A 24,864-nucleotide genomic window follows, 5' to 3' on the forward strand; every position below is an offset into this window, starting at 1 on the left:
AGCTGCAGTATGCTGATGACAATGCTTCTCCAGCTCATTCACCAGCAGAGTTGCAGCTGTCAGTTGATTCCTTCAGCAGGGCGTACAAACGATTTGGTCTCTCCATCAATATTCCAAAGACAAAGGTGATGGCGCAGCCATCTCCTGGCTCCTCCGTTCCTGATTTCAGCATATCCATTTATGATACACCCTTGGAACAAGTGGACCATTTCCTCTACTTAGGAAGCTAGGAAGGAACTGCTCATCTGGAAAAGATGTGGATAATAGATTACGTGTTGCCTATGTAGCGTTTGGACGTCTTACAAAGTGTGTCTTCCTGAATAAAGACCTAATACTGTGCCGGCCGCGGTGGTCTAGCGGTTCTCGGCGCTCAGTCCGGAGCCGCGCGACTGCTACAGTCGCAGGTTCGAATCCTGCCTCGGGCATGGATGTGTGTGATGTCCTTAGGTTAGTTAGGTTTAAGTAGTTCTAAGTTCTAGGGGACTGATGACCATAGATGTTAAGTCCCATAGTGCTCAGAGCCATTTGAACCATTTGAACCTAATACTGTACACCAAACTGATGGTGTACAAAGCTGTAGTCATTTCCACCCTGCTATATGGTTGCGAAACCTGGACGTTATAGTGCTGTGATCTGAAGAAACTAGAACGCTTCAACCAACAGAAGCTAAGATATATCGTGATCCTGAAATGGAATGACTTCATATCCAACATGGCTGTTCTTGAGAAATCAAAAATGTATAGCATGGAAACTCTTATCATTGGGTATCAACTCAGATGGGTCTGACATGTCCAGCGGATGAAAAATGACAGACTTCCACCCCAAATGCTGTACAGCGAAGTGAGCACAGTTAAAAGGCCACGAGGTGCCCCTCTCAAACGTTATAAGGATCAGTACAAGAAAAATCTGAAGAACTTGAACATCGATCCGTAACTGGTACACAATAGCAGAAGATCGAAGTCGCTGGCGCTCAGTTACCTCAAATGCTCTTCAAAACTTTGAGCTGGAACGTCGAAGAATGGAGAATGACAAATGCCGGAGACGTAAACTCCTCCAGGCTCAGCCACGCCTTCCACCTTCCATCAGCTGTAACGTCTGTGGCCGCCTGTTCCACGCTAGGATTGGATTGCTAAGCCATCAACGACACTTCCACGCCTGAACCGTGACAAAGGAAATCTCAGGAGAGAAATGAAAACTCGGATACGAGTATCAGCCGACGACGACGACTACATCAAGTGCAGCACGTAAAGATGACTGAACGATTTCTAATCTAAACTCTCTCCTTGTGATGAGCGTGTACTGAACTTATCTGTTCCTATCTTGTTCCCTCCCTGCTCCTTTCACATCTCTCGAATCCGCTACAAGTGGAGGGCACAGTCTCGCAGCTATCAGCTGTTCTTGGTCAGTTACGAGTCAGCAGTTCCGCCGCAGCCAGCCATGCCTCCGCTCGCACCGACTGTGAAGCTCAACAACGGGAGGGACATACCGGCCCTCGGTCTCGGCACATGGCAGGTAAACATATACGGGAAAGTGTTCTGCCAGTATCAGAAAACTCGTAAATGTGTTTGCTATATAGCTAGGTGTTCCTCCTAAGACTCGTCAAGCATATTCCTTTATGTGTTTTTCGAGACTTTTCAATTATGTACTGCTACTCTGTACCCCATTAGAGATGTAAAAAAAAATTATTTTGTTCTGCTTGTAAACAAGTTGCAAAGTTCAAGCTTCAAGGCTGGTGTTACACAGGGTGGCGCATGAAATGTGTTACCATTTTGTTTTTGAATATAAACTTTATTGTCAATACAATCTGAAAGGAACATATACTACAATGAAGAGCCGTCCATGGAGATTTGTTCTAACTCAGCACATGCTCAATATGGCCTCCACTTCCTTGGGACGAACACTGAAGTTAGTGATTACCCTACGGCACATGTCTTCCGTAATTTCACTGCAAGCTTGAAGAATAAGTATCTTGAGCTCCATTAAATGACGTGGACGTTTCGGGAAAATTTTTTCCTTTAGGTACCCCCAAAGAAAAAAGTCACATGGATTGAGGTCTGGACTACTGGGGGACCAATTTTTTCCGCCATTGAAGTGACCTGGAAACCTCAGTGAAATGATCCGCATGTCGAAATGCTCGTGTAAAAACTCCAACACAGTGTTTTCAGTATGTGGCCTTTCTCCATCTTGGATGAACCACTGCGTGTTGAATGGCAAGGCAGTAGCAAGAAGCTGTGGAATGAAACAATTGCGAAGCATGCTCAAATAACGCTCGCTGTTCGCAGTTTCTTCAAAGAAAAAGGGTCCAATAAGTCCGTGACTGGAAATTGCTGCCCAGGCTGTAATCCTCGGAGCATAATGTTGTCGTTCATGAAGCACTTGTGGGTTTTCAGTGGCCCAAAAGCGTACATTTTGTTTGTTAACCACACCGTCTGAATGAAAATGCGCCTCGTCTGAAAACCAAACGTTGTTGAGAGTTTCTTCCCTATCCTCCGCCCACTGATCAAACAGTAGTCTCTGCTGCTTGTGTTCTTCAGTGAGCTTCTGTGCACAGGTCATCTTGTATGGATACATATGGAGGTCACTTTTAAGAATGCGTTGAACGGAGCGTCTGGATATTCCCAGTTGCACTGCTGCCTTTCTACACGATTTCCCGGGACTTCTCTGTACAGCAACTCGTACCGCTTCAATATTCTCCGGCGAACAAACAGGCTTAGGCCGAGGTCGCTTCGTTTCCGATATTGTTCCTTCCTGTACAAATTTATCGTACAATCTGTGGATGGTCTTCTTGCAAGGGACCCATCGCGTGTTAAACTGTTGTCGAAAACGCCTCTGAGACACAACAAGACTTTTCGTTTCATGAAAAAGTAACACAATTGCCGATCGTTGCTGTGTCGCTAGTCTTCCATTGTCAGCCATTGCTGCTTACTAGTCTCCTAGCTGCAGCATCGTGAATTACACGTCATTTCGTAACTCATTTGTTTTTCCAAGCTCTGCTGGTACTGCTGTAGAGATCCCAGCGGGATATCTAATGTGCGTCGTAAATTGCGAAAGAAACAATTGGTAACACATTGCGTGCGCCACCCAGTACTTAACTGAAACATAAATCTTGACTGTGACAGCACAGCAGGATGCAAAATCATGTTTCCAGCAGTGAGTGACAAAGGCAGATTCCAATAATTGGAGGTTGCTGTATCAGCCTGATGTACCGTGCGTCCGCCAAGTCACTCCGCAGCGGCCAGCCTCCCGTGTCTCGGCTTGCGGGGCAGGTAGGTTTGGCAGAACAATTCAAGTTTCGCCTGCGTGTGTTCCACGGACCTGCAGTGCTAGGGTGGGGATAGTAGAGTTGCGTAGGCGTTGCGGCTATTATTTGTGTTATTGTGTAGTTCCTGTGTAGGCCGAGTGTAGTGGGAATGCTAACTATTGCAGAGAGAGCGTTTTTAGTGGAAGAGGTTTTCCATGTGGGAATCCTTACGGAGCATGAGAGGCAGCAGTTTAAAGTGCGTTTTCCTGCTCGAGGTGCACACATCGTGACACTATACGTGATTTAATTCGCAAATTCCAGACGACAGGTTTAGTTCATAATGCATCACGAAATGGTAGGCCCACAATTTTAACAGAACGGAATCTTGGAGACTTTTGGGACATCATGTTGCGGAGTCAAACAAAATTAGTGAGGAGATTATCGCGAGAGGCCAAAGACTCTCGTACGACAGCACTTAAGGCCGTAACCAAACATCTGGGGATGTATCCATATAAAAATACTGCTGTGCAACAATTGCATTGTACGGATCATGCGAAACGAATAGCCTGTTGAGAATGGTTTCAGAGATTTGTTAACAGACATGGTGTATGTGTTTGAGATCGAACCTTTTTTATTGATGAAGCTTGGTTTCTCCTATATGGCTACGCTAATTCCCAAAATTCACGAATTTGGTCATTGGAAAATCCACATGCTTTCAGAGAAGCGCCATTGCACGCAGCAAGAATCGGATTGTGGATTGCCTTAACGCGAGCGCGAATTATTGGTGCGATCTTTTAGGATACTCAAAAAATGGTTCAAATCGCTCTGAGCACTATGGGACTTAACATCTGAGGTTATCAGTCCCCTATAACTTAGAACTACTTAAACCTAACTAACCTAAGGACATCACACACAACCAAGCCCGAGGCAGGATTCGAACTTGCGACCGTAGCGGTCGCGCTGTATCAGACTGAAGAGCCTAGAACCGCTCGGCCACACTGGCCGGCTTTTAGGATACTACTGTCACTTCCGATGTCTATTGTTATCAGATAATTTAGTCATTTATTACCCTGTTAAATGAAAGTGAGGTCTGTCATTCATTTTCCCAACAAGACAACCCTACTGCTCATACAACACACCAGTTCTCACCACTTTTAAGTGAAATCTTTGAAGACAGAGTAATTACTGCGACACCGGATCTGTCTTTGCCCGACTATTTCCTTTGGGGTACGGCTAAAACATCTGCGTATCAAAGAAACCCAAAGACAGTAGATGAACAACAGACAATCGATTAGCCGGCCAGTATGGCCGAGCGGTTCTAGGCGCTTCAGTCCGGAACCGCGTACCCGCTACGGACGCAGGTTCGAATCCTGCCTCGGGCATGGATGTGTGTGATGTCCTTAGGTTAGTTAGGTTCTAGGGGACTGATGACGTCAGATGTTAAGTCCCATACTGCTCAGAGCCATTTGAACCATTTGAACAATTGATTATCAGCATTCGATTACACTTGAAACATTGGTAAATTTGTTCGCAAATGAATGTAAACATGTAGAAAGAGGAAAACATTTCCAGCACCTACTGTAATATTGGTGAGTACACCCTATTTAATTGTAATTAATATAATTAATGAATTTCATTGTTTTAATTGTGAGAATGTTGAGTACCATCTCCCAACATAATTGCAGCCAACAGCAGTTGCTGCCTCTGGATGACGGGGTCCGATTCCCGGCCGGGTCAGGGATTTTCTCTGCCCGCAGACTGGGTGCTTGTGTTGTCCTTATCATCTCATAATCACTCGGGCAGTGGCGGGAATGGAAATGGAAAGATTGGACCTTGTACAGGCGCTGATGACTACAATGTTGAGCGCCCCACAAACCAACGTCGTCATCATCCATCGTCACACAACAGCAGCCAGTCCCGGTCCCCAGTTTATACATTGACATGAATGTGCTGCCAACCTTACGCGCCACGCAAGTCGAGGCACGTGGCGTTCGCCGCTGCGGAGAGACTTCGCGGACGCACTGTACAAAACAGACAATATTTGTTAATAACTAGTGCGAGAGTGACGTACTGTCATTGTCACTATGTGACCATCCCACGAGCAGTTCCTGTACATGTAAAGACGGCTGTACGGTTCCACTCTCTAAATAAGCTTTCCATTTTTGACAGAGCCGTGGGAACGCAGTCGTATGATAAATAGAGAGTAAGAGCAAATTTGCTTCAGACAGCAGTTAAATGAATTTATTTCAACATGATCGATTTCGTTTTCAGACGTACCTGTGAACAATTCTCCTAGCCTGACAATATACCGGGCATCCCGCACATTTTCTCTGCTGTTTCGTCAGATATCTACAATTTAGTTTTTGCAATGTGTAGCTGGAGTCAGCCCCCAAAAAATACTGCTCATAGCGTCTTTCATGTGACGCCAAGTGTTGGCGAAAACCGTCGATTTCTTTCCCGCTACAAGCAAAATGTTTTTTGAACTGGAATTTTACGTGCCCATTCCGTAGAGCCGTCTCAAATTAGTATTGTGCAATGTACGTTTTTATCGGTATCTATTAAGAGGGACAGCAAAACTCGAAGAACGACTGAGCAGCACTGCTGTATGGCGAGTCGCTGCTGGAATACCAGGTATTCCTCGTGTTTTGCTGTCCCTCTTAACAGATACCGATAAAAACGTATTTCACAGGAGACTACTTTTCGAGCTCTGTTAAATGGACACCTATAATTTCGTATTAAAAAATCATTTTGTCTGTAACGGAAAACACTCGGTTTCCGTCAACACTGGGTACCCAGAAATGTTGCGACGTCAGGAACAAATCGAGGATAGGAACCTGTGTCTACAGATGTCATTCCATGACTACAGAGCGTCAAAGATATAGGCGCTGGAGTCTACTACAAGGCCACCTCTTCGGCAGCTAACGTGACATTGTACACTGACCAACGTATGCCGAACGTCTCTATTCAGCGATCACCGCCACGATCGTCAGTGAAGAAGAGCTAGCTGCTGCATAATAGACAAGCCTTGTCTCCTATGAATGCGACGCTCCATTGCCTCGGTGGATAATGGTTTCGGACATAGGCGTCCATCCACTGTTTATTTTTCTCCTGGAACCTTCTAAAATCTCCAACGTTTTTCGGTATACAAGAGAAACTGCTGATGGAAACCTGTGTCCTAAATCGTCATCCACCAAGGCAACAGAGCAATGAGTTCACGGGGGACAAGTCCTGTCTACACAGCAACTAGCTCCATCTTCTCCACTGGCGATCGCAGCTGTCAGTCAAGATCGCTGAATAACAAAACAACATTGCGAGGCGTTCCGCTTAACCCACCATGGTAGCCGAGAGCGCTAACGCGCTGCTTCCTAGACTCGGGTAGGCGCGCCGGCCCCGGATCGAATCCGCCTGGCGGATTAACGACGAGGGCCAACGTGCCAGCCAGCCCGGATGTCGTTTTTAGGCGGTTTTCCACATCCCGCTAGGTGAATACCGGGTTCGTCCCCATTTTCCGATTCAGTTACACGGCTCGCGGACATCTGAACACTTTCGCACTATTTCATGGATTACACTCGACGCAGACAATTGGGGTACACTAATTCCGTCCTGGTGGGTATGGGGTGGTGGCAGGAAGGGCATCCAGCCACCCCTTAAACATTAACATGCCAAATCCGATTAGGTTGACCCTGCGTAAGTGTGGGACAAGACTCAAGCGATAGAATAGAAAATTGCGAGGCGTTCCGCTTACGGTCCGTCACTGTACGAAGGTACGTTTGGTGCTGAGGGGGTGGTGGCCACGTGGCAGGCTCTGGCGCCTATAGCGTCGACGCTCTGTAGCGTCGATGGATGACGTTTCTGGACACCGGTTCCTATCCTCTTTTTGTTTCTCAGGACACCTTCTGCATCCCTGCGAAGTTTGTCGCAACATTTCTGGGATGCCCTGTGTATACAGGATGAAACAGCTAAGACAGGCCAACCATAAATGTATCCAGAATGATTTAAAATATGGAGGAATGAATAAACGTATATCGTACGGTCGTAAGTAATTTTTATCGTTTATAGTCACCAAATTACTACACCAACCTTTTTCTTTCTAATGGAACTATATACTTTTTCTGTTGCATTTGAAGCAAGCTTCTAAGAGAACGACAGCGACATGTCATGAATGGCATCTGATCAAATACTATCGAGATAACAGTGCCGCAAACCACTGTCCCGCTGTTAGAAGAAGAGGTTCGACACACCAAATTCAGATGGTTCAAAGGGCTCTAAGCACTATGGTACTTAACATCTGAGGTCATCAGTCCCCTACGCTTAGAACTACTTAAACCTAACTAACCTAAGGACATCACACACATCCATGCCCGAGGTAGGATTCGAACCTGCGACCGTAGCAGCAGCGCGGCTCCGGACTGAAGCGCCTAGAACCGCTTTGCCACAGCGGCTGGCTTTGACACCCCCCTGACCTATTATACCACATGTAAGCAAGCACATAAGTCGGGTATGTTTCGTGTGTTTATTATCACGGCTGTCATATTAAATGTTGATCTGGAGCATTGCTCCGCGCTATAAAGTGATCCTTGAGAACAACACAGCCAGTTTAAAGGCACGAGATCCGGGGTGTAGCGTGAATGAGGAAGAACAGTCCAATTAAGCTCTGTGAGCTTTCTCGGGTGCGTAGACTTGTGTGAGGCCTTGCGTAGTCATGGAAAAGAAGTCAGCTTGCACAATTTGTGCTGACGAATGCGCTGAAGTCGTTAATAGCGTAGCACAATACAACAGAGTTGATCGTGCCACCATGAGGAAGGACATCAAACAGAATATCACCTTCAGAGTCCCGGAAGACCGTCGCAATGAATTTGTTGGCTGGCGGTGCGCCTTTGAACTTTTTCTTCGGAGGAGAGGTGGTGTGGCGCCATTCAACAGATCGCCGTTTTGTTACTGGTTCCAAGTGATAAACCCATGTTTCATCGCCTGTGACGAAGCTCGACAGAAAGTTGTCAGGGTCAGCTTGGTAGCGCGCAAGGATACCGCACAGTTGGTCTTTCGTTGCTCTTTATGATCTTTTGTTAGATGGCGAGGAAGCTAGCGGGTACTAACCTTTGAGTACCCCAACTGGTGGACGAGTGACAGCACTACCAACAGAGATATTCATTTGTGCAGCGAGGTGTTTCATTGTGATATGTCCATCACCTCTTATGAGAGTGTCTGTGCGTTCCAACATTGCAGGAGTCAAGCTGCGTGCAGTCCGTCGGCACTCGGAAAAACCAGACGCGTATGCGCGGCCTTGTAGCAGTGATGACAGATGCCACGCTCGACTGCTCACCGTGCTTTTATTCACTGGCAGTTTTCCGTAGACATTCTGCAAGCACCTATGAGTATCTGCGATGCTCCGGTTTTTCGCCAAAAGAAATTCAACGATAGGTCTCTGCTTGGAACGGACCTTCGTTACAGACGCCATTTTAAAGGCTACGTACAGCGCCACCACCTATCGGAACTTTATGAAACTATAGGAGCTCAAGAAGGAATATTCCACTATGTCTCACAACAAAGTCCGCATTTTTCAACCGAAATTGGCCGAGAATAAAGACTTGTATTACTCACTGAACGCCCCTCGTATTAGGAAAAAGTCAGCAGTGAAATAAAAGTAGTTGGAGCACGAATTAGGTTACCAAAATAGGGTGAGACTAACACTGTTGGAGGAACATCATGGGCGGGTGATTGGATGGAGGCTATAGCACCAAGAAATCCTTATCTGTACACCTCGCTGAACAAGATCAAAGAAATCAAATATAAATTGGAGTTAAGTCATCAGTTTAGGTTGCACATCCAGAATTTATGAGAATCGAACATAAACTCATTGACTGAATAAATTTTTGGAGCGACAACAGAGACTGCACTCCAAAACAAGTTCTGGCGCCGAAGTGTCGAGTCGTAAGTAGAGCACACACAGTCGCCATATTATCGCACATGCTTACATAAATCCTTGTTCCACAGATAATGAATACGATATTTCGTACTGATGTGGAACGTTTCACTTTAACATAAGTTTCCTTTGCACAAAATAATTAATTAATTAATTTTTTTACAGTTACTACTTCATATCTAAGAATTCATCTATTGAGTAGAAGGAGCTGTCATTCAGAAATTCTTTTAATTTGCTTTCAAATATTGGTTCGCTCTCTGTCAGACTTTTAATACTATTTGGCAAAAGACCAAAGATTTTTGTGGCAGCGTAATTCACCCTGTTCTAAGCCAAAGTGAGATTTAATCCAGAATAGTGTGTATCACCCTTTCTTCTAGTGTTGTAGCTCTGCACTTCACTGTTATTTTTGAATTGGGATGGGTTATTAATGACAAATTTCATAAGTGAATATATATATATATATATATATATATATATATATATATATATATATATATATTGCGAACGTATTGTGAATATCCAGATTTCTTTGATTAAATGTCTGTAAGGTAATCTTGGGTGGGCTCCAGCTATTATTCTGATTACACACTTTTGTGCAATGAATACTTTCTCTCTTAATGACGATTTGCCCCAAAATATGATGCCATATGAAAGCAGTGAATGTAAATAGGCATAGAAGGCTAATTTGCTGATATGTTTATCACAAAAATTTGCAATAACCTTAATAGCATAAGTAGCTGAACTTAACCGTTTTAACAGATCATCGATGTGTTTCTTCCAATTCAATTTCTCGTCAATGCACACACCTAGAAATATTGAGTATTCTGCCTTAGTAACAGACTTCCGTTCATAGTCTATGTTTATCAATGGTGTTATGCCATTTACTGTACAGAATTGTATAAACTGTGTTTTCTCAAAATTTAGCGAGAATCCATTTGCAGAGAACCACTTAATAATTTTCTGAGAGACATTATTTACGATTTCATCAGCTGATTATTCCCTCTTTGGTGTGATTACTATACTTGTATCATCAGCAAAAAGAACTAGCTTTGCAACTTTATGTATATAGAGTGGTAAGTTGTTAATATATATTAAGAACAAAAGGGGCTCAAGACTGAACCCTGTGGGACACCATTCTTGATACTTCCCCAGTTAGAGGATTCTGCTGACTATCTGTACTGCTAATTTCAACCTTCTTCATTCTTCCAGTTAAGTATGAATTAAATCATTTGTGCACTGTCCCACGCAATACTTAAGCTTATTTAGAAGAATTTCATGATTACACAACCAAAAGCCTTTGAGAGATCACAAAATATCCCAATGGGTGGCGTTCGGTTATTCACCGCATTTAATGTTAGATGACTACAGCGGGTGACGAGGCCAAAGCGATGCCACAGCCCACCTTCCCCTCTCGCAACACACAAGGTAGTAGCGTGAGGTTTTCAGACTGAAACCAAGGATGGATCACACGGAGAGGGGGTGTGGATGACGCAGTGAGATTTACTGATTAACCTTCTGTCACTACAACGAGATTCCAGCCACCCTGTGAATGCCGGCTGGACACGAAGCTTTTCTCTCCCCACACACAACCCAACGCAATCGTGGAATAAAATGCTCGCCACGAAATGAACTGATATCGCATAGTTACGTGTGACCGAAATGTCACAATTTCACAGTTGCAGATACCCACTTCATGGACCGGCCAGTGGGATATGAATCCTGTCGGCTATTTACTTTAGTATATATCCAGATTTGGATCAAAATCTCACTTTTTTAATTTCGGTCGGTAATGACCATCTTGAGACATAGAACATATAATCACCTAGAGGTAGCCTGATTTCCAAAATACTCCAAACTATACAAATGTAGAGGAGAAAACAACAATAAAACAATTGGAAAACATATCCACTCCTGCGTTAAAACGTGTTGCGTTGCATGCGACGGTGCAGTCAAAATCACTAGCCATTTCGGCTTCGTCAAACAAATAAAATTATGATAAGCCTTTGTAAAAAGCACCATTGAAGCGTGCATACTGCACATAAAGAGAGACTTAGTTTTACTACCCTACAGTGGCAAGAAACATGCCTCCATCCCGCAGTGGTTAGCACACTGGACTCGCATTCGGGAAGACGACGGTTCAATCCCGTCTCCAGCCATCCTGATTTAGGTTTTCCGTGATTTCCCTAAATCGTTTCAGGCAAATGCCGGGATGGTTCCTTTGAAAGGGCACGGCCAATTTCCTTCCCCATCCTTCCCTAACCCGAGCTTGCGCTCCGTCTCTAATGACCTCGTTGTCGATGGGACGTTAAACAACACTAACCTAACCATGCCTCCATCCCAGCCAATTAGATGTCTCCGCTCCACATCAGTTCACATGATTTCAAAGAAGTACATTTCAAAGAAGTATATAAAAGCCTACTTCACATTGGGAAATGTAGAAGATACAACGGAAATGATTGTGCGTATAATAAATTGAAGGGAAAGGAGGCTTTTTTCAAACAAACACCTATGTTAGAAGATTACATGGTCCATGTACAAAATCGAAACAATTTAATTACAGAAAGAGTTACAGCTCGCTGGTGAAAACACTATCAAAAGTGGACAATGCGCTCATGCAACACGTTTGCCAGACGAGAGCTCGCAATAAACCACAACCAAAACAGAAAAATGGGGTAAAAACGACATTGGACACCACAGCATCACTGCCACACGTCATCAACACAACAACCGTAAATACAAAGTATCAATTGTTGGAACAGTGATATGCAGGAAGCATAGTCTAAAAAGACATAGTAACATATATGCTACATCAGGAATCCCACACTACTGTACGGTATAACTCTGTTCATGACATTTCAGATGTTTGGCTCGTAAATAAAACAAATGTTTTAGTGAGCAGGCAATGCTCGTGCATTCCACTTGCTAATCAAGAGTGGATAAAATGGCTCACAGAAAAGCAGTGGACGACATAATGCTGGCCGCTGTGGCCGAGCGGTTCTAGGCGCCTAAGTCTGGTTCAAATGGCTCTGATCACTATGGGACTTAACTGCTGAGGTCATCAGTCCCCTAGAACTTAGAACTACTTAAACCTAACTAACCTAAGGACATCACACACATCCATACCCGAGGCAGGATTCGAACCTGCGACCGTAGCGGTCGCGCGGCTCCAGACTGTAGGTGTTCGCAAATGAATGTAAACATGTAGAAAGAGGAAAACATTTCCAGCACCTACTGTAGGCCGGCCGGGGTGGCGCTATAGTCTGGAACCGCGCGACCGCTACAGTTGTAGGTTCGAATCCTGCCTCGAGCATGGATGTTTGTGATGTCTTTAGGTTAGTTAGGTTTAAGTAGTTCTAAGTCTAGGGGACTGATGACCTCAAATGTTAAGTCCCATAGTGCTCAGTGCCATTTGAACCATTTTTACGACACAAAACACATTACCGCGAAATAATATTAGCTTTTCTTGTGGGCATGAACAGTTTTTTTTTTATATCAAGGAAGTTCAATAAGTTTGTGTGCTATGCACAATATCTTTGTACACGGCATCAGTATCAAAATAAACACAGAAAAAAAGAGAGGCGAAAAAAGATAAAAACTCTCCAGCTTGATAAATACAACCAAGAAAATTCATCGGATGTTCATACTATGCATGCACAATCCGTTGGACAAAACGGGAGTCTCCAAAAGCGATTTGTCAAAAAAAAAAAAAAAACAATAAAATATTAAAACGTCATTAGACGTAACCTACCGCCAATGTCTGAGATTCACTGGGAGATGAACTCTGCACAGCTCTCCTCAGAAATGGGCTATGCCAATATGAACATCTCATCTATGAAAATCAACAAGGATTCTGCTGACTGCGATATTCCGGAACTTAGTTCGCTCTGTTCGTCCATGACAGGCAAACCACCATGGATGACGACACCCAGGTTGATGCTTTGTTCCTTGACTCTCAAAGGCCATTCGATGCTGTTCCGTGCTTTCGCTTAGTGAACAAAATACGAGTTTATCGAGTATCGAGAGAGGTTTGTGACTGGTTTCAGGGCTTACTTGGAGATGGAAAACACGTCATTCTTACCAGATGTAGAAGTATGAAACCGGAATTTTCCTATAGATGGCGCTAGCCGTCAGTGTAGAGCCCTTGGAGACCGCGTCTGCAGCGCTCTCTGCTTCCTGTGACGGCTGACGACGAATGTCAGTACACAGTAACCCAAGTTCCATACATCGGCCTTTGTTTCAAACCAGTAAACATGTCCAGTTTTGTGAGTACGAGCTACGATTTGGGAACAGCATTGGTTTTCTGTTATCATTTGAAGGAAACTGTTGCAGAATGGCATTTAATGCTTGTCGTACCTTTCGGCGAATATGCTCTTGGGAAAACACAGTGTTTCGAGTGGTTCTAGAAATTCAAAATTGATTATTTTGACGTGAGAAACGATGAGCGCGGGAAACCACCGAAAAAGTTCGAAGACAACAAATTGCAGGCCTTGTTGGATGAAGATGATACTCAAACTCAACAGGAACTCGCGGAACAACAACTGATTGTGAATGTAACGCAGAAAGCCGTTTCTCTTCGGCTGAAAGCTATGGGAAAGGTGCAGAAAGTGGGAAAATGGGTTCCGCATGCACTGAATGAAAGACAGCAAGCATATCGAAAAACTACTTGTGAAATGCTGCTCGCCAGATACAAAAGGAGGTCGTTTCTCCATCAAATAGTAACAGGTGACGAAAAATGGATATATTTTGAGACTCCTAAGCGTCGTAAATCATGGGTGAATTCAGGCAAACCATCGACATCCCCTGCAAGACCAAACCACTGTGGAAAGAAGACAATGTTCTGTGTTTGGTGGGATCAGAAGGGTGTCATCTATTATGAGCTGCTAAAACATGGTGAAACCGTTAACACTGATCGGTACCAACAACAAATGATCGACTTAACATCAAGCATTACGTGAAAAACGACCGGAATAGTGAAAAAGGCAACATAAAGTCATATTTCTCCACGATAACGCCCCATCACACACAGCAAAACGGGTCAGGGAAACGATCGACACGTTCAGTTGGGAATACTAGGCTATGCGGCTTATTCTTCCGAGTATCATCTGTTTGCATCACTGTGACACGCTCTCGCTTAACAGCGCTTCAGTTCGAATGAAAATGTACGAAAATGGCTCGCTGACTGGTTCGCTTCAAAAGAAGAACTGCTTTTTTGGCGTGGCATTCATAGCCTGTCGGAGAGGTGGGAGGAATGGCTAAACAGCAATTGAGATTATTTTGAATAAAATATTGTTTATCAGTTTCAAACCACAGACGTGTAATTATTGCAACCAAATTCCGGTTTCATACTTCTACACCTGGTAAAGGTACGAAATAGACAGGCGCAGGGGACCTCAAGAGTCTGTTGCATGTCCACTACTGTTTATAGTACAAGGCTAGTGTAAATGACTTGTTCGTTTTCAGAGTTCTATATTTTCTGAAGTAGTTCATGTATAAATATAATTGATGCATGAATAGAGCTGTAAAATCGCCGAAATTTTATTGAGTCTACCACTTGACGTTACGAGTGTAGTGCCTTGATAAAACGGTGACAACAAAAGAAAAGAGTTTTTGGGCGTTGGAATATGCGAGATGCTTATCTGTTAGACCAGTGTAGCCTGCATTCAGAGGGAATTACGGAAAAGAACTGTCAAGCAAACACAGGATTGTGCATTGGTATCGACAGTTTAGGGTCAATGGTTGTCTCTGTGTAAACAGAAAGGTACCGATTGACCAAGTGTGCGAATGCAATCGTGGAAAGCCCGAGGACGTACGCAGTCTAAACAAATCAACTGGCAGCGCAAGCCACGAACTTGGAATACCGCAGCGTTCTGTGTGGGAGATTTTGCGACGGCGGCTACATTTCCAACCGTACTGTTTGCAGCTCGTGCAACAATTAAAACCGCAGTATTATGGCCGGCGCATTCAATTTTGCATAACAATGCAGAAGCACTTGAGGATGAACATTTTGCCTCCAAGCTGATAGTAAGTGATGACGAAATCTTCCATTTATCTGGAAAGGGCAATAGCCACAACACGAAAGTGTGGGGAACCGAACATCCTCATAAAATTGTGGCGTATGAACGAGATTCGCCGAAGGTTAATGTTTTCTGTGTAGTGTCACAGACGAAGCTGTATGGGCCGTTTCCCTTCTTTGAGAAGGCTGTGGCGGCTACCTCTTACCTCGATATTTCGTGGTTATTTTCACAACTTCACTGCTGGTTCCGAAAACTTCGTCTTCCAACAACACAGGGAACGTCCGTGTTGGAGCATCTTTGTCCGTCCTACCTAAAAGACAAACTTCCACATCGCTGGATTGTCCGTAGTGGTGAGGATGTGTGTTCCCATAGACCCCCAGGTCGCCTGACCCAACGCCTTGTGACTTTTCCTTTTAGGGGTGCAAAAGGAACACTGGAACAGCTCAGAAAACTCGTCAGAGCTACTGTGATGATCACTAACAGAATGTTGCCGCGTAAGACTTGGAACGACGTTCACTACCGTCGAATGACCAAATGTGCGCTCATGTAACATTTGCAAAGTGCACTATACAAATTTGGTGAGTTTACGATTCTATTAATCCATCAATCATATTTGTACAAGAAACAATTTGAAAACCACAAAGCTCTGAAAACGAATGAATAATTTATACACAGGCGGAAAAAAGGCAACACTAAAAAAAATTAATGTATTAGTGTAGAGTAACGAAATTTCGGGAATACATTTGTCTAGGTAACATATTTAAGTGAATAACATTGCAAGATCACAGGTTAATGTAAGCGCGAGATACGCCGTTGCATATGTGAAATGCTGGTACATTAATAACTGGTGTAACCACCAGAATGTTAATTATAAGCACGCATTGTTTATACGGGTGTCAGATGACTGCCTGTTGCACTGGTCGGTCAGTACAGAGATAGTTAATGCTGTTTGTAGATGACGCTGGAATTGCCATCCGTCCCATTGTGCTCGCCTGGAAACAGATCTGGTGATCGAGCAGGCCAAAGCAACATGTCGACACTCTCTAGAGCCTTTTGGATTAGAACACCGGTATGTGCACAAGCGTTATCTTGTTGGAAAACATCCCATGGAATGCTATTCATGAATCGCAGCACAACAGCTCGAATCATCAGACTGACATGCAAAATTGCAGTCAGGGTGCATGGGATAACCATGAGAAAGCTCCTGCTGTCACACAAAATCTCATCCCAGACGATCACTCCAGATATAGGTACAGTGTGTCTAGCAAACACACAGGTAGGTTGGAGGACCTCAGCTGGTCCCTTTGAACCAAGACCCGGCCATCACTGGCACCGAAGCAGAACCAGCTTTCATAAGAAAAAACAACAGATCTCCACCATGCCCTCCAATGAGCTCTCGCTTGACTCCACTGAAGCCGCAAATGGTGGTGGTTTGGAGATAGTGGAACTCACGCTACAGAACTTCTGGCTCGGCTCGGAGCTATTCTTGGAGTAACCGATTTGTAACAGTTCGTTGTGTCACTGTGGCGCCAGCTGCTGCTCAAATTGCTACTGCAGGTGCAGTACGATGCGACAGAGACATACACCAAAATGGTGGTCTTTCCTTTCAATAGCGCCACGTGGCCGCCTGGAGGCCCATCTTCTTGCGAACGCACATTATCGTTACCATCACTGCTAGTAATCATTTACAGTGCCTATATTCCTGACAGGTCTTTATGCACTATCACAGAAGGAACATCCAGCTTCTCGCAACCTTATTACACGACCCTTCCATACCGTTGTGTTGTTAATGGCGTCGTGTCACCTTAAAGGCAACTAACGCTCACGACTGTTAGAACGTGTATTTAAATCGCACCTGATTTAAATCCTCATAGTGGCGCTACCCTTATGCGACATGCGCGAAATTGGAATAAACATCATCTCTCAGATGCAGTAACACTCCTACCAACTTTCTTTTACGCCGCATAATTCCTTCTCGGTGTTGCGATTTTTTTCCTTCAGTCTAGTAGTCCTATTGCATAAATGATTTAATGGTCAATATGTGACGCAGACAATGTTCTTCTCTGGAGGAACGGTATAACAGGGGAAGACTTGCAGAGAAGCACGACTGGTGCAGGCAATGACAGGTAACCTTGAATGTGAATTAATGTAAGGTATTGCTCATAAATAGGCGAAGAGATCCATAACTGTTCGATTACACCTTTACTGATAAATTACTGGAAACAAATGCAACATACCCGGGATTAACCACAAGGAGCGATCTAAAACGAAATGACCACATGTAATACGTTGTCACGAAAATCACATGAAAGGAATATTACTTTACAACAATCTTAATCCCCGCGCAGCAGCTCCAATTATTATCACTTCAGAGCAGTGCGTTGCAGATTTGCTACTACTTTGTTTCGCTAGGTACAAACCTAGGCTACACCTATAAAGCGAAAGTGATCATAAAAACAGTTTCATATAAAGATTGACCTATAACATTTAGTAGTCTCTGAATTGATACAAAAATTATTTTAGGCCCTTAAATAACAGAAATGTACCGTTATTTCGAAATTGGACAATAGTCTTTAAACACACATCAAAAAAAGTTTTGTATAAGCCCAGTTCCCAGGACTCCTGAAGATGGACGTTGACTGTGGATATTGTATCACAGGCCTTTAAATAATAGAAATGTACGGTATGACTGTTCAGAGATGTCACTAAACCCGCCCAAAGATGTAAACAACTATGCACTATGCATGATCAGCTCCTATTAGACGCAGGGGATCCGACAGTCATTTCACCACTAAGAACGCACACGGCTCGTGTTGTCTGTACTTCAACCACGCCTAGACGGCCAATACCGCGGTTCTATTCCGTCCGCATTGTTATTTTGTGCGAGGAAGGGCTCTCAATAAGCGAAGTGTCCGGGCGTCTCGGAGTGAACCAAAGCGATGTCGTTGGCATATGGAGGAGATACATGTCGATGACATGCCTCGCTCAGGCCGCCCGAGGGCTACTACTGCAGTGGATGGCCACTACTACGGATTATGGCTCGGAGGAACTCTGACAGCAATGCCACCATGTTGAATAATGCTTTTCGTACAGCCAAAGGACGTCATGTATCTCGATGATGATGATGATGATGATGATGATGTTTGGTTTGTGGGGCGCTCAACTGCGTGGTTATCAGCGCCCGTACAATTATCCAATCTTTGCTCAGTCCAATTTCGCCACTTTCCTGGATGATGATGAAATGATGAGGACAACACAAACACCCAGTCATCTCGAGGCAGGTGAAAATCCCTGACCCCGCTGGGAATCGAACCCGGGACCCCGTGCTCGGGAAGCGAGAACGCCACCGCGAGACCACGAGCGGCGGACATGTATCTCGAGTCAAACTGTGCGCAGTAGGCTACATGATGCACAACTTCACTCCCGACGTCCATGGCGAGGTCCGTCTTTGCAACCACGACACCATGCAGCGCGGTACAGATGGGCCCAACAACATGCCGAATGGACCGTTCAGAGTTGACGTCACTGTGCTGGTCCCGGCAGAGGCTCGAGTCCTCCCTCGGGCATGGATGTGTGTGATGTCCTTAGGTTAGTTAGGTTTAAGTAGTTCTAACTTCTAGGGGACTGATGACCACAGATGTTAAGTACCATAGTGCTCAGAGCCATGTGAACCATTTTTTTTTTGGTTGACGTCACGTTCTCTTCACCGATGAGTGTCGCATATGGTTTCAACCAGACAACCGTCGGAGACGTGTTAGGAGGCAACCCAGTGAGGCTGAACGCCTTAGGCTCACTGTCCAGCGAGTGCAGCAAGGTGGAGGTTCCCTCCTGTTTTGGGGTTGTATTATGTGGGGCCGACATACGCCGCTGGTGGTCATGGAAGGCGCCGTAACGGCTGTACGATACCTGAATGCCATCCTGCGACAGACAGTGCAACCATATCGGCAGCGTATTGACGAGGCATTCGTCTTCATGGACGACAATTCGCGCCCCTATCGTGCACATCTTGTGAATGATATCCTTCAGGATAACGACATCGCTCGACTAGAGTGGCCATCATGTTCCCTAGACATGAACCCTATCGAACATGCATGGGATATATGGAAAAGAGCTGTTTATGGACGATGTGATCCACCACCCACTCTGGGGGATCTATGCCGAATCGCCGTTGTGGAGTGGGACAATCTGGACCAACAGTGCCTCGATGGACTTGTGGATAGTATGCCACGACGAATACAGGCATGCATCAATGCAAGAGGACGTGCTACTGGGTATTAGAGGTACCGGTGTGTACATCAATCTGGACCACCACCTCTGAAGGTCTCGCTGTAGGGTGGTTTTCATGAGCAATACAAAGGGCGGAAGTGATGTTTCAAATGGTTCAAATGGCTCTGAGCACTATGGGACTTAACATCTGAGGTCATCAGTCCCTTAGAACTTAGAACTACTTAAACCTAACTAACCTAAGGACATCACACACATCCATGCCTGAGGCAGGATTCGAACATGCGACCGTTGCGGTCGCTCGGTTCCAGACTGAAGTGCCTAGAACCGCTCGGCCACTGCGGCCGGCTGAATTAATGTTTATATTGATCTCTATTCCAGTTTCCTGTACAGGTTCCGGAACTTTCGGAACCGAGGTGATGCAAAAACTTTTTTTGATGTGTATGTATAAGGTATTTAAGCGAATTTAAAAACACAATAAAGCAGAAAATAATTGAAGGTCACACATCTACTTCTACACGGGTACTCTGTAAATCACACTTAAGTGCCTGGTAGTGGGTTCGTCGAACCACCTTTACAATAATTCTCTATTATTCCCCTTTCGAACAGGCCGCAGAAAGAACGAACATCGCCCGCATCTCGTGGTCGTGCAGTAGCGTTCTCGCTTCCCACGCCCGGGTTCCCGGGTTCGATTCCCGCCGGGGTCAGGGATTTTCTCTGCCTCGTGATGGCTGGGTGTTGTGTGCTGTCCTTAGGTTAGTTAGGTTTAAGTAGTTCTAAGTTCTAGGGGACTTATGACCACAGCAGTTGAGTCCCATAGTGCTCAGAGCCAACCAGAACGAACATCTTTATCTTTATGTGCGAGATCTGATTCCCCTTATTTTATGTGATGGTCGTTTTTCCCTATGTACGTCATCCCAGATCCTGTATCGTGTCCGTGACAGTCTCTTACCTATTTCTATATAATACAAATGGTGCTACCCTTCTTTGTAATTTCACAATGTACTCTGTTAACCCTATCTGGTGAGGATCCCACACTGCACTGAGGACAGACAATCGTAGTGCTGGCAGTCTCTTTAGTAGAGCTAATAGATCTTCTAAGCGTTCTGCCAATAAAACGCAGTCTTTTGTTCGCCTTTCCCACAACATTTTCTATGTGTTCTTTCCAATATAAGTTGTTCGCAATTGCAATTCCTAGGTACGTAGTTGAATTTACGACCTTTAGCTTTGTTTGGTTATCGTGTAACGGAAATCTAACGGATTCCTTTTAGCACTCATATGGATGATCTCATACTTTTCATTATTTAGGGTCAGTTTCCCATTTTCGCACCATACAGATATCTTTTCTAAAACGTTTTGCAATTGCTTTTGATCTTCTGATGACTTTACTAGACGATAAATGACAGTATCATCTGCAGACAGCCTAAGACGGATGCTCAGATTGCCTAGTAAACCGTTTATTCAGATAAGGGACCTTGGAGAACGCCAAAAATCACTGCTGTTTCACTCGACGACTTTCCGTCACTTACTACGAACTGTGACCTTTCCGACAGGAAATTACGAATCCAGTTTCGTAACTGAGACGATATTCAATAAGCACGCAATTTGGTTAAAAGCTGCTTGTGAGGAAGGGTGTCAAAAGCCTTCGAAAATCTAGAAATACGAAATTAATTTGAAATCCCTTGCCGAAAGCACTCAACACTTCGTGTGAGTGAGAGGTAGTTGTGTTTCACAAGAATGATGTTTTCGAAAAGCATGTTGACTATGTGTCAATGGACCGTTCTCTTCGAGGCAGTTCATAATTTTCTAACACAATATATGCTCCAAAATCCTGCTGCTTATCAGCTAACGATATGTACCAGTAATTTAATGGATTACCTCTATTGCCTTTCTTGAATATTGATGTGACCTGTGCAACTTTCCAGTCTTTGGGTATGGATCTTTCGTCGTGCGAGTGGCTGATATGATTGTTATGTATGGATTTACTGCATCAGCATACTCTTAAAGGAACCTAATTGGTATACAATCTGGATTGGAAGACTTGCTTTTATTAAGCGATTTAAGTTGCTTCACTATTCCGAGGATATCTACTTCTAAGTTACTCATGTTGGCAGCTGTTCTCGATTCAAATTCTGAAACATTTACTTCGTTTTCTTTAGGGAAGGATTTTCGGAAGACGGTGTATAGTAACTCGACTCTAGCAGCGATCTTGTCGACAGTATTTCCATAGCTATAGTCCAGAGAAGGCATTGACTGTACCTTGCCGCTAGCGTACTTAAATTCGCTTTGTTCGTTTTTTCTGCAACAATGTTCTGACCTGATTTGTGTACCACGGGGTACCAGCTCCGTCGTTTGTTAATATATTTGGTGTAAATCTCTCAGTTGCTATCGATACTACATCTCTGTAGTCAAGTCACATCTGCTATATATTTACATTGCTAATTGGTTAGTAGACTGTATCTCAGGAAGGCGTTAACCGAATTGTTATCTGCTTTTACGAATATATGTACACTCCTGGAAATGGAAAAAAGAACACATTGACACCGGTGTGTCAGACCCACCATACTTGCTCCGGACACTGCGAGAGGGCTGTACAAGCAATGATCACACGCACGGCACAGCGGACACACCAGGAACCGCGGTGTTGGCCGTCGAATGGCGCTAGCTGCGCAGCATTTGTGCACCGCCGCCGTCAGTGTCAGCCAGTTTGCCGTGGCATACGGAGCTCCATCGCAGTCTTTAACACTGGTAGCATGCCGCGACAGCGTGGACGTGAACCGTATGTGCAGTTGACGGACTTTGAGCGAGGGCGTATAGTGGGCATGCGGGAGGCCGGGTGGACGTACCGCCGAATTGCTCAACACGTGGGGCGTGAGGTCTCCACAGTACATCGATGTTGTCGCCAGTGGTCGGCGGAAGGTGCACGTGCCCGTCGACCTGGGACCGGACCGCAGCGACGCACGGATGCACGCCAAGACCGTAGGATCCTACGCAGTGCCGTAGGGGACCGCACCGCCACTTCCCAGCAAATTAGGGACACTGTTGCTCCTGGGGTATCGGCGAGGACCATTCGCAACCGTCTCCATGAAGCTGGGCTACGGTCCCGCACACCGTTAGGCCGTCTTCCGCTCACGCCCCAACATCGTGCAGCCCGCCTCCAGTGGTGTCGCGACAGGCGTAAATGGAGGGACGAATGGAAACGTGTCGTCTTCAGCGATGAGAGTCGCTTCTGCCTTGGTGCCAATGATGGTCGTATGCGTGTTTGGCGCCGTGCAGGTGAGCGCCACAATCAGGACTGCATACGACCGAGGCACACAGGGCCAACACCTGGCATCATGGTGTGGGGAGCGATCTCCTACACTGGCCGTACACCACTGGTGATCGTCGAGGGGACACTGAATAGTGCATGGTACATCCAAACTGTCATCGAACCCATCGTTCTACCATTCCTAGACCGGCAAGGGAACGTGCTGTTCCAACAGGACAATGCACGTCCGCATGTATCCCGTGCCACCCAACGTGCTCTAGAAGGTGTAAGTCAACTACCCTGGCCAGCAAGATCTCCGGATCTGTCCCCCATTGAGCATGTTTGGGACTGGATGAAGCGTCGTCTCACGCGGTCTGCACGTCCAGCACGAACGCTGGTCCAACTGAGGCGCCAGGTGGAAATGGCATGGCAAGCCGTTCCACAGGACTACATCCAGCATCTCTACGATCGTCTCCATGGGAGAATAGCAGCCTGCATTGCTGCGAAAGGTGGATATACACTGTACTAGTGCCGACATTGTGCATGCTCTGTTGCCTGTGTCTATGTGCCTGTGGTTCTGTCAGTGTGATCATGTGATGTATCTGACCCCAGGAATGTGTCAATAAAGTTTCCCCTTCCTGGGACAATGAATTCACGGTGTTCTTATTTCAATTTCCAGGAGTGTATTTTCCGATGGTTTTTAATGGATTTGCGAGTTTCGGTATTCAGTCTCAATACTACAATTAACACAATTTCTGATGATGGTTTATGCATACCTCCGGATTTAAAAGTGTATTTTCGTCAACATATTGAGGGTAAATTGAAATGTTTCAAATGACTCTGAGCGCTATGGGACACTATGGGAAAGGATTCGAGCCTGCGGCCGTAGCCGTCGCTCGGTTCTAGAACCGCTCGACCACTGCGGCCGGCGAAGGTAAATTGAAGTCACCATCAACTACAATAGTATGAATCGGGCACGTGTTTGTAATTAGACTCACGTTTTCTTAGAATATTTCGGCAATTGTATTATTTGAGTTGGAAGGTCGTTAAAAGGATCCAGTTATTATTTAATTCCGCTTGCCAAGAATAACCTCTACTCATACTAACTCACAGAAAGCATTTACACTACTCGCCATTAAAATTGCTACACCAAGTAGAAACGCAGATGATAAACGGGTATACATTGGACAAATATATTATATTAGAACTAGGGTTGCCATACGCAACGGATTTCACGGACAGTCCTCGATTTTGGGGGATGAATGAAAACGTCCAGACCGAAAAGGCAAATGTCCGCGATATTTGCTGGATTTGAAGTCAACTTTCGGTAATTTCAAAAATTGCTGTCAAAGAAGCATCAATACGTTATCTCTTTGCCTTCACATTATGTAAAATCCAAACAGAACAGAACAGCTTTCGAGATATGGAAACAATGGGCAGTCAGGGTCAGGTGTACGGTACATCCTCTTCGATTTGTGAGATTGCGAGTTGTCGATACAGTGGGCGGTCAGTCATCTCTGGCAATGAAGAGTATTATCCTCTTTGATTAGCTTGTTGAATGTTCGCATGGTTTGTTGTGCTTGCGATTTCGTTGTGTTATATTGTATTAAATAGTTGTTATTATTTGCCTGGTGGTTTAATAATGTCGGCTAGATGGAAGGTTAAGTACAGGGAGGAATATACTGAACAGTTTCCAAGTATAAAGCGAAGAAGAACTGAATACGAAGCTTTCTGCAAAATTTGCGGGTGAGTAACATTACGATTATACACAGACCCATTGAAATCGTTGTTTTCCTAGAAAAATTATTCTATTATACGTTTTTCCTCTTCACAGTTCCTACATTTCAATCAGTAATGGAGGTAGACGTGATATTAACGACAACGTGCAATCGAAAAAGCATAAGATGGCAGTGGGTTCATCATCTTCCAAACAGCAGCTTTTTCAAAACACAGACAGATGGTAATAAAGTAGCTGCAGCAGAAGCTGCATTTGCATTTCACTGTGTCAAGCACCATCATTCATACAACTCAAGTTCTTGCACATCAAAAATTATCTCTCACGTTTTTAGTGACTCGAAAGTTGCAGTAAACTTCTCCAACGGCAAAACTAAAACAGAAGCCATCGTTAATAAAGTGATATCACCGTTCATTGAAGACAGAACAAGGAACAGTCTATCGAAGGCCAATTATGTTAGTATTAGCACTGATGCTAGCA

At 44.7% G+C, this 24,864-nt stretch overlaps 1 protein-coding gene across 1 annotated transcript in view; it reads left to right on the forward strand.

Moving 5' to 3' along the window:
- Positions 1-1,418: 1,418 nt before the first annotated feature.
- Positions 1,419-24,864, forward strand: part of LOC126100141 (aldo-keto reductase family 1 member B1-like) — a 103,035-nt gene continuing 79,589 nt past the window's right edge. Inside the window, exon 1 of the mRNA XM_049910681.1 lies at positions 1,419-1,512. Coding sequence (XP_049766638.1) covers positions 1,438-1,512 — 75 coding nt within the window. The 5' untranslated portion in view covers positions 1,419-1,437. The remainder of the gene's footprint in view (positions 1,513-24,864) is intronic.

The sequence above is a fragment of the Schistocerca cancellata genome, chromosome 9 (genome assembly GCF_023864275.1).
Source record: "Schistocerca cancellata isolate TAMUIC-IGC-003103 chromosome 9, iqSchCanc2.1, whole genome shotgun sequence".
Classification (NCBI taxonomy): Eukaryota; Metazoa; Arthropoda; class Insecta; order Orthoptera; family Acrididae; genus Schistocerca; species Schistocerca cancellata.